This window comes from Lupinus angustifolius, chromosome LG12, assembly GCF_001865875.1.
Source record: "Lupinus angustifolius cultivar Tanjil chromosome LG12, LupAngTanjil_v1.0, whole genome shotgun sequence".
Taxonomy (NCBI): Eukaryota; Viridiplantae; Streptophyta; class Magnoliopsida; order Fabales; family Fabaceae; genus Lupinus; species Lupinus angustifolius.
The window spans coordinates 9,258,495-9,271,567 of NC_032020.1; the positions used below are offsets into that span (position 1 = coordinate 9,258,495).

A 13,073-nucleotide genomic window follows, 5' to 3' on the forward strand; every position below is an offset into this window, starting at 1 on the left:
AGTCTTTTAAAAGTGTCTCATATTTTCTAAAAAATAGTTTGAGCAATTATACTTGTATATACTTAAGAGTTTAGGATAGAAGTACTTACAAAGACTTAATCTAATGTCTTGAAGCTTTATCTTCATTTGTCTTCATAAGTCATTTTCCTTTTCTTTTTTTTGGTGATGTTGGTGTCTTCATCAAAACCGTGCCAAGTTCAGGAGCAAAATCTTCTTCACATCACATAGCCACTATTACCAACACCTATACAACCAGCATCCAGATACAAAAAGATAAGCAATGGGTCAAAATAGCAATTCCATATTATGTAAAAGCAAGCATATTAAGATAAGTTACACTTATACATGTCCGGTAATATTTGGTTACAAGGAGCCAAATAAAATGTGTCAGAAAACCAACGTGATCACATAAATTTCCACCAATTAAATTAACAGAAGTTTGGCTCCCATGCACCTAAATTTCATAGGTGATCCGTTCATTAAGCAAACATATCTAAAATGTAGAGGTCCTCTTTTTAGTTCACAACATCTTAAAACATTTTACTCATTCAATATCTTAATTCACATTCTTATTTCTGTCCGTAGTTATCAAGAAAAAGGGGTACTATGGCTGATAGAGCTGAATGTGAACGCGTTTTCAAGCGCTTTGATGTTAACGGAGATGGCAAGATCTCGTTGGTTGAGTTTGCAGATGCTCTCAAAGTGCTAGGTTTAACTTCTCAGGATGAAGTGCAACGAAGAATGATAGAGATTGATAAAGATGGTGATGGCTTTATTACACTAGAAGAGTTGGTTGAGTTCCAAAATTCTAACCCTGATTTGATGAGAGATGTTTTGAAGAAACTCTAAACTTTAGAATTTTCTCTATTCTTATGATGTTTTTTTGGGTTTGTAAGGAATATTTTTGAAAAACTCATTTTGATGAACTGGTTGTTGATTAGAAGCAAGTTTTCGATTAATTGATTTATATTGGAATACTTTATCACTAGAAGTAATTTATGTGTATGAATATCTTTAATCAAATTTTTATAGAAATTACACTAACTAGACTTCTATAGTCCCCAAGACGTATCTCAATTGATGGAGTTATAGAAAATAAATAAATTTTGAATATCAGAAACTTTAGCCAATAAAAAAACTTGACCTTCAATGTGAGGGAATAGAAGGGAAAATTTACATTTTTGGTATAGTTTGACTTCTTTATTACCACTCTAGTATAACTTTTTAAAATATTACGAAATTAGTATACTTTTTATTAAAATTCCAAAAAACCTTCACCAATTTAGGTTTCAAAGTGATACATGTAACTGAATGAATGATCTTAGTTTACATCATACAAAATAAAAAATATAATACAAATAATATTCTATAATTTTGATATAACTCATACAACTCAAAAACTAGAACAAAATTCTTAAAAACCTTGGACCGGAAACACCGGTCCAAGGCAAAGAAAAGAAGAAGAAAAAAAAGGTGGGAGGGGTCTCGTGCATGGGGTGCACGAGATTAGGAGAGAGAAAATTAATCTCGTGTACCTGATACACGAGTTTGGTGGGGCAAAAACTGTTTCCCAGGAGTCGTGTATCCTATACACGATTTTAATAAAAAGTATATTAGTTTCGTAATATTTTTAAAAGTTATACCAAAGTGGTAATAAGGCAGTCAAACTATACCAGAAATATAAATTTTCCATGACTTGCATTCTCTCACGTGTTTAATGTTCCCTTGGATGCGGTGCATGCAGCGAACTCCGGCTATGAACGTTTTGTGTTGTTGGGTTAATGAATTTAATCAAAGTCTTGGAATTGATTCATAAGTATCAGTGATAATTTGATTTACCTTTTTATTTGTGCATGACGATTAAATCAAAATGTGTTCTTCGTCTAGCTCATTATGTGATCTTTGTAGCAAAGGCTAGAGTGCCACTTTTGTCAAAATCTTAGTTCTTATAACAACTAGATATTAACAATGTATTTTTTATAGTGATTTACATGAAGATGTTTATAAGATCTTCCCGGTGTTCTAAATTCTCAATCAAACTAGGTATAAAAATAACATAAATTATTATATGGCATTAAACAAGCCAGTTGTGAATGACATATAACCCTTTCTTCTAAACTTGTTTTCTTAGGCTATTCTCATGACCTAACACTCTTCATTAAATGTGACAAAATTATTCAAATTCAAGAAAATTAAATATGTTCAAATTCATTCATTAGAACTAATGAATTTAAATAAATATAATCTAATGGATAATTTTAGTAATTGGTGGATTTGATTCCACCTGTTATATCAAAGGGTATTCGTGGATATACCAATATGGATGGATATCCAATCCATCTAAAAAAGAAACATTCACAAAGGTTATTTTTGCTTTTCAACTTTATTCATTATCTCAATTTGTACTTTCTTACAGTGATTCTTATTCTCATTTCAATTTTTTTAAATCGGGACCAACCATATGACATGTGGATATGATTAATATTAAAATATTTATTCACAATGCATAGCATATATAAATATATGTTAATTTTTTTACACAGAACCTCGAAAATATGGCATGATTGTAGAAGATCGTAAAATAAATAATTTTTAAAGTTCAAAAAATTATTTTTTAAAGTGTTTTAAAAAAAACACTTTTTCAAAAGTGACATTTGTTAATGCCTAATTTTTTCACATTTTTAAAAAAAACTATCCACATAACTATCATTCATAATACTAATATAGGTACGTAGAACAAAACTGTGACATTGTATTGGTGTTGTTATTTTATTTTAATATATATATATATATATATATATATGTATATATCAATTTTTTAGAAGTAAACACAAATTTAGACCAGTTGAAAGAAATTATTAATGTATTAATAATCATGAAGAAATTCTTATGAAAGATATGTAGTACCATATAGTTTGTATCAGTGACATAGAAGAAAATTGAAAGAATGAACATTTCAAAAAAAAAATTGATTTTTAAAAGTGATTTAAAAAATGTTTGTTGAAATAGTAATTTTTGGATGAATGATTTTTTTTTAATAGTGTTTTTTTTTTAATTAAAAAAATCAAATGGATTGAATATTCATCAATCCAATCCATTAAAATGGATTCATGGATAGATTAGATGGATTCCAATCCATCTATTAAATTTGTATATGGATTGATCAAATAATTCAAAATATGATTTAAATAGATTGATGAATGACTATTCATTCATTCATTAAGATCCAAATCTATCAATTTAGTATTCATATTTTTCACCAAGAAAATATCCACCACCTTCATTGTAATTTTAGTATATGTGAATGAGTTAAAAAATAGTATGCCAGAAATCGCATATTTCCCACTCTGCTTTTAAAATCAAAAGATTTAGGAACTCTAACCTATTTTGTTGGATTGGATCTGTATACATATGAATGAAAGGAAATATGCTTATAAATTCTGCTTCTTATCAAATCCAACACATTTCCAAGGAGGCTGCAGCATCAATAGACTAACAAGTCAAGGACAGAACAATAATATTTAACAATCAAATTGCGAATGATGACAACAAAAAGGACCAATAGTGAGGATTAATTGCAAGATCCCTTTCATATGGAGTTGAATTACACAACTCTTGAATTCAAAAGCTTTTTTGTGTTGTCCTAATGGAATGCACGCATATATCACTAGCCAGAAAAACACACATTAGCTTATTTCTTCTTACAACAAGTTGCATGTAAATAATTATATCTTCCTCTCATAATATATAATATGAATATCCTATTATGTCCTTGAAAATAATAATTAAAAGTATGTAACTATGCTCTTTTCATGCACATAAAAGATAAGATTGTGATGTTCCCACTTCCAATCAAAGATATCAATTTGTGGTCTGACCAATAATAACCATTGTCCTCTCACCTTGCTAAATAATTGGCTTATAATTATTTTATTATATATTCTGTACGTTTTTTCGTAGTTATTTAATTAAATTTTATATCATAAAGTCTGAACCCTCAAATTTAATTAATTCTCAGATTGCTATCAACAAGAAAAAAGTTTGATTTATTAATTTGGTATGTGCATTGCATGTGGGTTAAGCTTCATATGGGAAATTATTTTTGGATTCTAGTGTGACATATTTGCATGTTCTATCACATAACGTGAAGACTATATAATTCAAGAACAACCAACTTCACTGTATACTCATCATCAGCAAAACCTTATAATATGTCAACTACCAGAATTTTCTCACTCCTTTTTAATTTCTCTCAATTTTTAGTTATCTCTCTTTGATATATACAAATATTCAAATCAAATATTTATATAAATGAACACTAATATTTTACAACCGGAAACTTAATTGTTTTTTACGTACAAGTTCATCTGTAGTGGAAACATCAAATGCAGTTTTAATTTGCTCAAATCTTTCTGATAGAAACAAGCTTTCCATGTTTTCAGGGTCTGATAAAAGTCCAAGTTCTGCTGTAAACATTGCCTTCACAGGCCTGTGGTCTGATAGTTTTGATTCACTTCTAGTGTACTGAAGTTGCTTTAAACCCTTGCCATACCATACTATTCGATCACACCTAAGTTAAGAAGAAACAATTGAGTTATAAAGGGGTGAAGATGAATAGTTTAAGGAACTAAGTACAACAAGATTGAGGATTTGAGTTTCACCCATAACAAATTGAAGAAGAAAAAAAATGTTATAAGATAATTTGATAATTAAAAATGAAGAAGATTGAAGGTTCGAGTCTCACCCCATAACAAATATTAACATACTGACATTAATCGATAAAAAAGTTAAGAAGAAATAATAAGAGTTTAATGATTATATAAGTGAATGTGATCATAATTATGGGTTACATGCAATAACCTAGATCAGAGTGGATCTACTTTGATGATAGTAGGGCAATGTACCCCACAATCATTATAAGAAAAGTTATAATACTTACATTTTTACCTTTATGTCCATATGTATTACTATGTTTGCATTTAGAGTTAGTTTTAATACGAATGTTGATAACTACATGACTTTTCTTTCCATTAAACATTATATAATATCACATGTGAAACCATGAGTAATAAATTGTTGAATTAGTATTTGGTTACTTATATGAAGAAAATATTTTTTTAAGATACCAAAAATTAAAAAAGTAATCATTTAATGTATTGAAATTTCATCATTGTGTTACAATACTATTATCACAAAGGTTTTTTTGATTTAATTTACATGTGTAAGCATTGAATATCTCATTTACTCATATTATTAATTAATAAAAATTATTTGCCGATAAAAAATGTTATATTTTTAATACTATAAAGAAGTATTTGTCGCCCCCACATCTTAAGTTATTGAATATTCAAATAATGTGATGTTAAATGATATTTTATTTTACTTTTATTAATGAGAGGGAGTGTTTGAAGATGACAAACCATATATTATTTCTATAGACTAAATTGCCAATTTGTTGCTGAAAAGCATCTTTAAATTTAGTCTTTTACACACTAGAATGATACTTTTTGTCCTTTATTGTTCAAAATCCAAGTCAAATTAGTTCTTGGTGTAACACTAATAATATTGATGCTTTGAATATTTAGATAAGTAAAATATTATTTTAGGATGTCTGAATCAAATTTGTTGAATTTGGTATTTTTAGGGAACAAAAAAAATGTTAATTTACTTTACTCTATCCCTATATATTATGTCTTACTCTTACCATGCTGGTGCTCTCTTCTTTTCTGTCTTTTTTCCATGATGATAACACCCATAGTACATGTCCGAATTTGGAAAATACTTGTATGTAGGAGCAAATTCTATTGCTCCTTCGTTCCATCCTCTTAACATGTTTCCACTCATTTGCTCCTTCATTAGCTTCATCAGTTTCCATTAAATAACAAATTAAGTTAGAAATTAATGCAAATATATTTAATGATTTTTTTTAAAAGGAAATAGAAATGACTTCTTCAATCTTGAATAGTATTGTACCTGGTCATTTTCAAATAAGGAATCCCAGTCCCCATTTTCAACAAGTAAACGTATAGTTTCTTCTGGTAGAGAAATTCTATAATTTAGATCTCCTAGCAATATTACATGACTGCACAAGACAAGAGTTATTAGCCGGCTAAAATAATGACCCAACATGTATATCAAATTAAAGTACAAATAAATAAAGAAGTAATACATTGTTATTATATTATTTATTATATAATGTTTATTATTATTAATTTTTCAAAAAAGTAATACAAATAAATAATAAATAATATATTAATTTTATATAAATATTTACATAAATAATATATAAATATTCAACTCTGATAAAATAGTACAACTTGGGATAGAGTAAATAAATTTAATTGTTTTGATGATTTAGTAAATAATAATAATAACAATAAAGGTCAACTTTTTCCACCAATGCAAATGGTTACCAGTGCAAATATCTCTTTATATTTAGTCACCGACCCACTATATAAAAGGACAATTTCCATAAAACTTCTCAAATTTAATTAATTATAAGAGGTTAAGTTTAGTTACACCTTACAAACGTATCACAATTTCCCACTATATTTTAGTGTTTGGCGGCAGAATTTCTACTAGGTCAAATTCACAGCTAGACAACTATATCCTTGTTATTATTTTTTCTAGCTACTACCAAAAAGTATTAAATTAGTTAAAGTGAAAGTTTATGGCGGTGTTTTCTATCGGGACAAAGTTCAAAGAGATCTAACTTTACTAACTATTTTTTATTGAGGGAAATGTTAACAAGTCCTGAGTAAGAAATCTAACGTATGGAAATTTTAATTTGTATAAAAATGATAAGAAGTTTAAAAGTTGTTACTTTGAAGAGAAAAAAATGATTGTTTAAAAGTTTTTTATATTATTATTTATTATTTACTATTTATTTCAATTATCATTGTATTTTTTTAAAAAAAATAATCTAAATGAATCGTAATGAATTCACAAGCTATATATATTATACTCTATTCTCAATATTGTTTTGTTATCTTTCAATTTTGTAACCGATGTCCCAGTGCACTGATTGACACAATAAGAAAATTATTTCTTTGTCTTCTTAACAACTATTCGAAGCATTTGTTATCCAAATGAAATATTTAACACAATATGTGCACCTTTTTGCATGATATTTTTAAAGCAACTTAATTATTAAAGAAAAAGCAATTAGAAAATAATAATTAAGAGTTAGTTGGAGGGTTTCAAAGGAATATACTTACTCATGATCAAGAATCTTTCTTGGCAAATCAAATAAAGGGCCTCTTGGAAAGCTAGTACGGGAAAAAATCTCAGCAACATTAGAGTTCCTATTTTTCTGATCCCCTTCTCTTCCCCCAGAAGCTAAATGGCTACACACAAAGCAGAAGCTTGTTTCATGTAACAAAAATCTCACTGATACAGAACCCTGCAAATTAATTGGGTAGAGTTGTTAAGCAGAAAACAGAAATCAGATCAAAATATGATATTTAGGTAAACAACTGTGATGCTAACTTTATACACTATAGAACTTAGTCCTTAAAAAAGTTGCTGTTGACGGTTATGACTAACGGGGTAGCACAAGGATATGTTATTTTAAATTATATCTCACACCAATAACAATAGAAAATATAATGAATATTTAATTTTTAATTGATATGACATGTTGATTTGAAACATAGTTTAATATAACATACTCATGTTAAAACTAATATTATATACTGTAAATTTCTCCGTTAGTATGTTATAGGCACCACTAATGAACGATGATATTATATATGTACATATGGGATTCGACTTTTCATGCATAGTTGATAATGAGAGAATTACTATTAATCACGTATTGATTGATTACCGGCCTCATAACATGTTTTTTACCTAAGCGAGATAACTTGTAGGTCTACCTAACGATTAGCACACGTTGAAAATGCTTCTTTTTACACATTAGTAAAATACAAATATGAGGATCGGTATGAGTATGATTTGATATTATTGAATATAGTATATGTAAAGTTAAAGTAAATATACTGTATGAAATTATAAATGGGTATCATGTTGTTTGTGTGCCAAAAATTCAAATCACTAATTTATCTATGTAAAGACTTATACATAGTCAATATATTATTTATTTATTTATTTAAAGAGTTAATACTGATAAAATATGAAGAGTAAATGACACAACAATAATATAAAATCATACATTGTAAAAGTATATATTTTTTCTCATGCATGTTCTAAATGTATGTAAGAATGTTTTTTCCTAACCTCTTTTGTGTGTTGGCATTTGGGAGTGAGAGAACCAAGAGCTTTTGGTTGGGAGATAAATAAGATAGTATATAGTCCTAAGATAGTAGGGTCATTAGAGCTAAGGGTTTAAGGAATAAAATAAAAAAAAATTAGAGTTTAAGTCTCAAACACTACCAATATTACATATTAATATTTGCTGATAAAATAAAAATTGTACATACAAGTAAATATTTAAAGGGAAAGGTTAATAAATGTCTAAAGTAAAAGTTATTTTGCATTGGGAAACATTGTATTTAAATGATGAACTTAGATTTTTAATATTAAGTTAAATAATTTTGTATTCCTTAAATAGTGTTCCTTAAACAACACAATGCATATTTATATAACTGGAACAAAGAAAACAAATAAGTATTAAAGTCTAAGTAAAGGGGAATATGTAAGAAAAAATGACAAAAATATAAGAATTGCGAAAAGGAGAATGTTCACCTAACACTAATCTTCTCCACGCCATTTTTATAAACAGTTTCATAACTATGGACGAAAAGAGTTTTGTTGTTTTCAAAGCAATTTTTTAAACAATAGTTATAGATTAGGTCTAAAAAGTGGTATTAAAAAATAAAGAGAGAATAAAGTAACTATTTACTAACAGGAAAACCATATTTTGACAGATTAGAAAAATATTGGCGATAGATAAAAGTAAATGTGTACCATATCGATTAGAATGCTAAAAAGTTATGCAAATACGGAATACTTTCCAAAATGATCCATATAAACATGATGCTAAAAATGTTTCTTAGGTCATGTACCTTGTTTCCTAGGCAGCCCATGATGCCACATCCAACACATGAGACACTTGGATGCTGAATGAACGGACGAAGATCACTCCTTGTCCACACAGATATGAATATACCAACCATTTGCTTGCTAATTATACACTCAAAATGTTGTGAAACTTTACTATACTGTTCATCTGGACTTTCTATTTTATCATAATTGGGACTAATATTCTTCAATTCGTGTTTATTATCATCAAATTGAAGTGATGTTCTCTTGTTCAAAGAGTCCCTGATTATAGAATTCCATTTTGTTGAAATCTCATTGTTTTCTGATCCCAGCACATTTGATGCTTTTAGAGGCACTATTTCTTGAAACCTGGAGTGTAGAAAAAAGTTATCAGAATTTAGAAATATATTATAATAAATCTTTAATTTCTTTAATGATATTTCAAAACTTGTTATATGGTAGAGGCTAAAGTGGTTATGACTATACCCAAGTACATAGATGTCACAGGAGTTGTTGCATGTCTCCAACAAATCCTCTATGTTCAAATCTTCATCAGGTGCAATACCACCTACGTTCCATGTACTCACGAACACCCTTTACATGAATAAGTAAAAATGACATCAGAAAAACTGAGAAGAAAAAGAGACTATTACAATAGCAGAACCAGCCCAAAACTAAGTTGAACTGAGAGAACCATTATATACAACATCAAACGACCAACTTTAGTTTATTTAGCATAAGGGCAATACTATGTGTTATAAACCCAAAAAATTGTCCCAAAGTTAATCTTGTGAGTATAGAAAACATTCATGCTTCATGTTGAACTTAATTAAAAATACTCAAGTGTAGCTTTTCTATACATGATGTAAAATATTATCAGATACACAATAAAATAAAAAAATTAAATAAGAGGAAGAAGATATTTTTTCTTGTTACTTGTACTTTTGGGTGTTCTTCTGAACATGAAGAATCGTCTTTGAGCTCTGATCAATATCTATAGTACCCAACAAGGGTTCTTCATAAGTAGGATAATCTGCTATAAAGTTGCTGCTTCCCAGTCTCTTCTTGAGTATCTTATTTGCCACTAATGTAGGCCACATGGCCTAAAGAAATGGCATATACAAATTGAATAATGAATAATGAATGAGAGTATAAGAGAGAGAATGGAGGAGAAGGTGATAAAAAGGATGATATAGAAAGTCTTAGGGGAAGAGAGGGGCCTTCTTGTGTAGCTTGAAGAAGAGGAAGGCTTTTTATGTGACGTAAATCATGATGTATACTTGGCTACATTGGTCATAATATATATTTCATTATAGCCTGTGGGTAACATATAGTCACAATAGGAGAGAGAAAGAAAAACAACTTGGGTCTATTCTTCTTGAAGATTTGAATTCTTGTGTTTCTTGAGTGTAGTTTATGGGATATATATAATATATCTTAACCTTCACATATATAAATTTTTTAGATGGGGCAAGTGGGGGTGTGGTCCATAACCTAGGTAGTAGGCAAGTAGGAAAAAGTGATAAACATAACCAATAAAAGATGTGATTTTTATTCAACCAAAATAAATTAAAGATGTTTTATAATTGGAACATGGACTCTTAGAGCAACCCGCTCTACCATATAACTAAATATGTAAATGTGTTTATGAAATAAAAAATATAAACATGTGTTGCCACTGGATTGGTTTAAGTGGCCCCTGAGGAAAATAAAACAAGATTGATAGGTAGGCCAATTATACATAGTTCATCACTATAATCGTACAATTAATAAACTTAAAAGAGAAAATATATGAAAAAATATATATTGACAGTGTAAGAATAATATTTAATATTGTTATTGTATTATTGACCATTTATTTTTAATTATTATTGATTTTTTTAAAAAAGTAATATAAATAAATAGTAAATAATACATTGACTGTGTATAAATCTTTACAATATCATTACATATTATATTCATGAACTTATAGCTTTTTATGCTTACGTTCTTCTTCTATCTAGGTGTGAGAAAGATTTGTTCCATTTAATCAACTCGTCTCGATGTAAAGCTCATGCGTAAGGAATTAAGATGTAGTTATGTGACCGGGCATTCCAATCCACCCTAATGTCTCATGTTCTCTTAATATGCATACTTTACAATTAGGTAAAAGTAATAAGAGTTCTTAATTTAAATCACTAACCTTTTCTAGTATGTTCATAATGATGTTGTTTTTTTGTATAGAAAATAAAATATCTCCTGGTATAAGAAGATAAGTTATCTCATCTTGTCAATGAAATCATAACATGTATTTTGTTTCATCATTTTCTGTGAAAATATTTTTAAAACTAAACAAAATAATACACATATTATACTTTTACTAGCTAAAGAAGATAAGTTATCTCCAAATATAAGTAGATAAGATACTATATTGTATAATATTATAGCTTACAATTATTCCTGTTTATTTGATAATATGATATAGTAATGTAATGTTCGATCTATAGGATGAATGAAGATTCTATGTTCTTATTGGTGTTTCTAATAATGTCCTAAACTAATCAAAATATGTTATTTTATTTAAAAAAAAATTATAAAAATATAAATTAATATTTTTATATTATTTGATTATACTTCATTGCATAAAAATATGTAGATAAGGTCCTCTTCGTATATCTAGTATGTAAACATATCTGATTGGCTGAGTTTTGTCTCGGATATTGTAGCTAAATGATTCTATCGGAAAAAAATTATTTAACCATTGTACAAAAAAACAATTATTTAATTTGAACCAATATAGCCCTTCGGGAAAAAAATCTAACCTTTGTCATCTTATAGGAGGAAGGGGAAATTCTTGGGACACGAGTAATTATTTTTTATCATCTTTATAAAATGGAGGGATTATTTTTATAGTAAGAGATAATTGGTGGAATAAATTGATAATAATTAATGGAGACATAAATGGTAGAATTATATAATAAATAGTTTTCTATATGTGTGAATTAAGAGACAATTATATAGAAACCAATGGGGCACTTAATTTAACTATCTAAAAAATGCAAATGCTCTTTTGCTCGTCATTATAATTATAGGCTGATCTCTATATTTTCTACCAATTCTTTCTTCTCACTCATGACATGACACATCAAATGACTTCATCAATGACGACCATAACATATCTATGGCGTGGAGATAAAAAAAATATGGGTCCTAATTTTATTAAAAATAATATTGAGAGTTTTTCATGAGAATAGAGGACTCACACTTTATGTATCAAACTTTTATTAAGAAAATTGAATTCTTTTTGAAAACTATGTAAAACTTAATACCAAAAGTTCTACAAAATATTAATTTATAAATTTTAAATTTAGTTGAGTCTTAAAATTTCAGTCATTTTGGTCTTTATTATCATGTTCATTGAATGAATTTAAAGTAGAATTATGAAATGTACTAAAATTGTTATATAGTTTATAAAAATGTAATATTAATAAAATAGAAAAAAAAAGTTATTTAATTAATTTTTTAAAATCGAACCGCTTATCATTTTGGCTTTGAATGGTGGCACATATAGCACATACTCATAGTTGGCCTTAAGCTTCATCTCTATTGAGTATTTGTTTTATCTATACTAGCCTGTCACCTAGTACTTTGTAGATGTCCACTTATATGAAGTATATATATAAAGTTTTTATAAATTCCTCAGCTTGTGCTTTGATAATGATTAACGTGTCATTGAATGTTTTTTATGTCAGTCAAAGTTGTTCTTGTTGGTGTGATGAAGAGAGAAAATAGAAGTAGGAGAATATGTGGAATAATATTGATACACTGTTGGAAAATAATAAAAGAACATGTGGAAGATTTTTGTAGTTCTTGGGAAGTTACAAAATGATAAAATTGAAATGTGAAAATTATGTCATAGTGGTTAATTACTAGAGAAAAAGATGTATGCACTGATATTGTAAGAGTTTTATACACTGTTATTACATTATCACCATTGATTTCTAATTATTAATGACTTTTCAGAAAAGACAATCTAATTAAATGAATGGTGGATAATGAAGTGTATGTTTATAAATCTTTACACTGTTAGT

General features: G+C 27.9%; 2 protein-coding genes across 3 annotated transcripts; one reads left to right on the plus strand and one right to left on the minus strand.

The window, feature by feature from the left end:
• LOC109362818 (polcalcin Cyn d 7-like) lies at window positions 458-872 on the plus strand. The gene has a single exon (XM_019608851.1). The coding sequence runs from the start codon at window positions 607-609 to the stop codon at window positions 847-849; it is 243 nt and encodes an 80-aa protein (XP_019464396.1). The 5' UTR covers window positions 458-606; the 3' UTR covers window positions 850-872.
• LOC109362817 (type IV inositol polyphosphate 5-phosphatase 9-like) lies at window positions 4,288-10,250 on the minus strand. Of its 2 annotated transcripts, none has more exons than XM_019608850.1 (7): window positions 9,946-10,250; window positions 9,490-9,597; window positions 9,027-9,372; window positions 7,218-7,402; window positions 5,974-6,082; window positions 5,705-5,859; window positions 4,288-4,570 (listed from the first exon to the last, which is right to left on the minus strand). In XM_019608850.1, exons 1-7 carry the CDS (start codon window positions 10,101-10,103, stop codon window positions 4,327-4,329), a joined length of 1,305 nt encoding a protein of 434 aa, XP_019464395.1. In that variant the 5' UTR covers window positions 10,104-10,250; the 3' UTR covers window positions 4,288-4,326. The 2 variants fall into 2 exon arrangements, with proteins under 2 accessions (XP_019464395.1, XP_019464394.1); XM_019608849.1 differs by having other exon boundaries at window positions 9,940-10,250.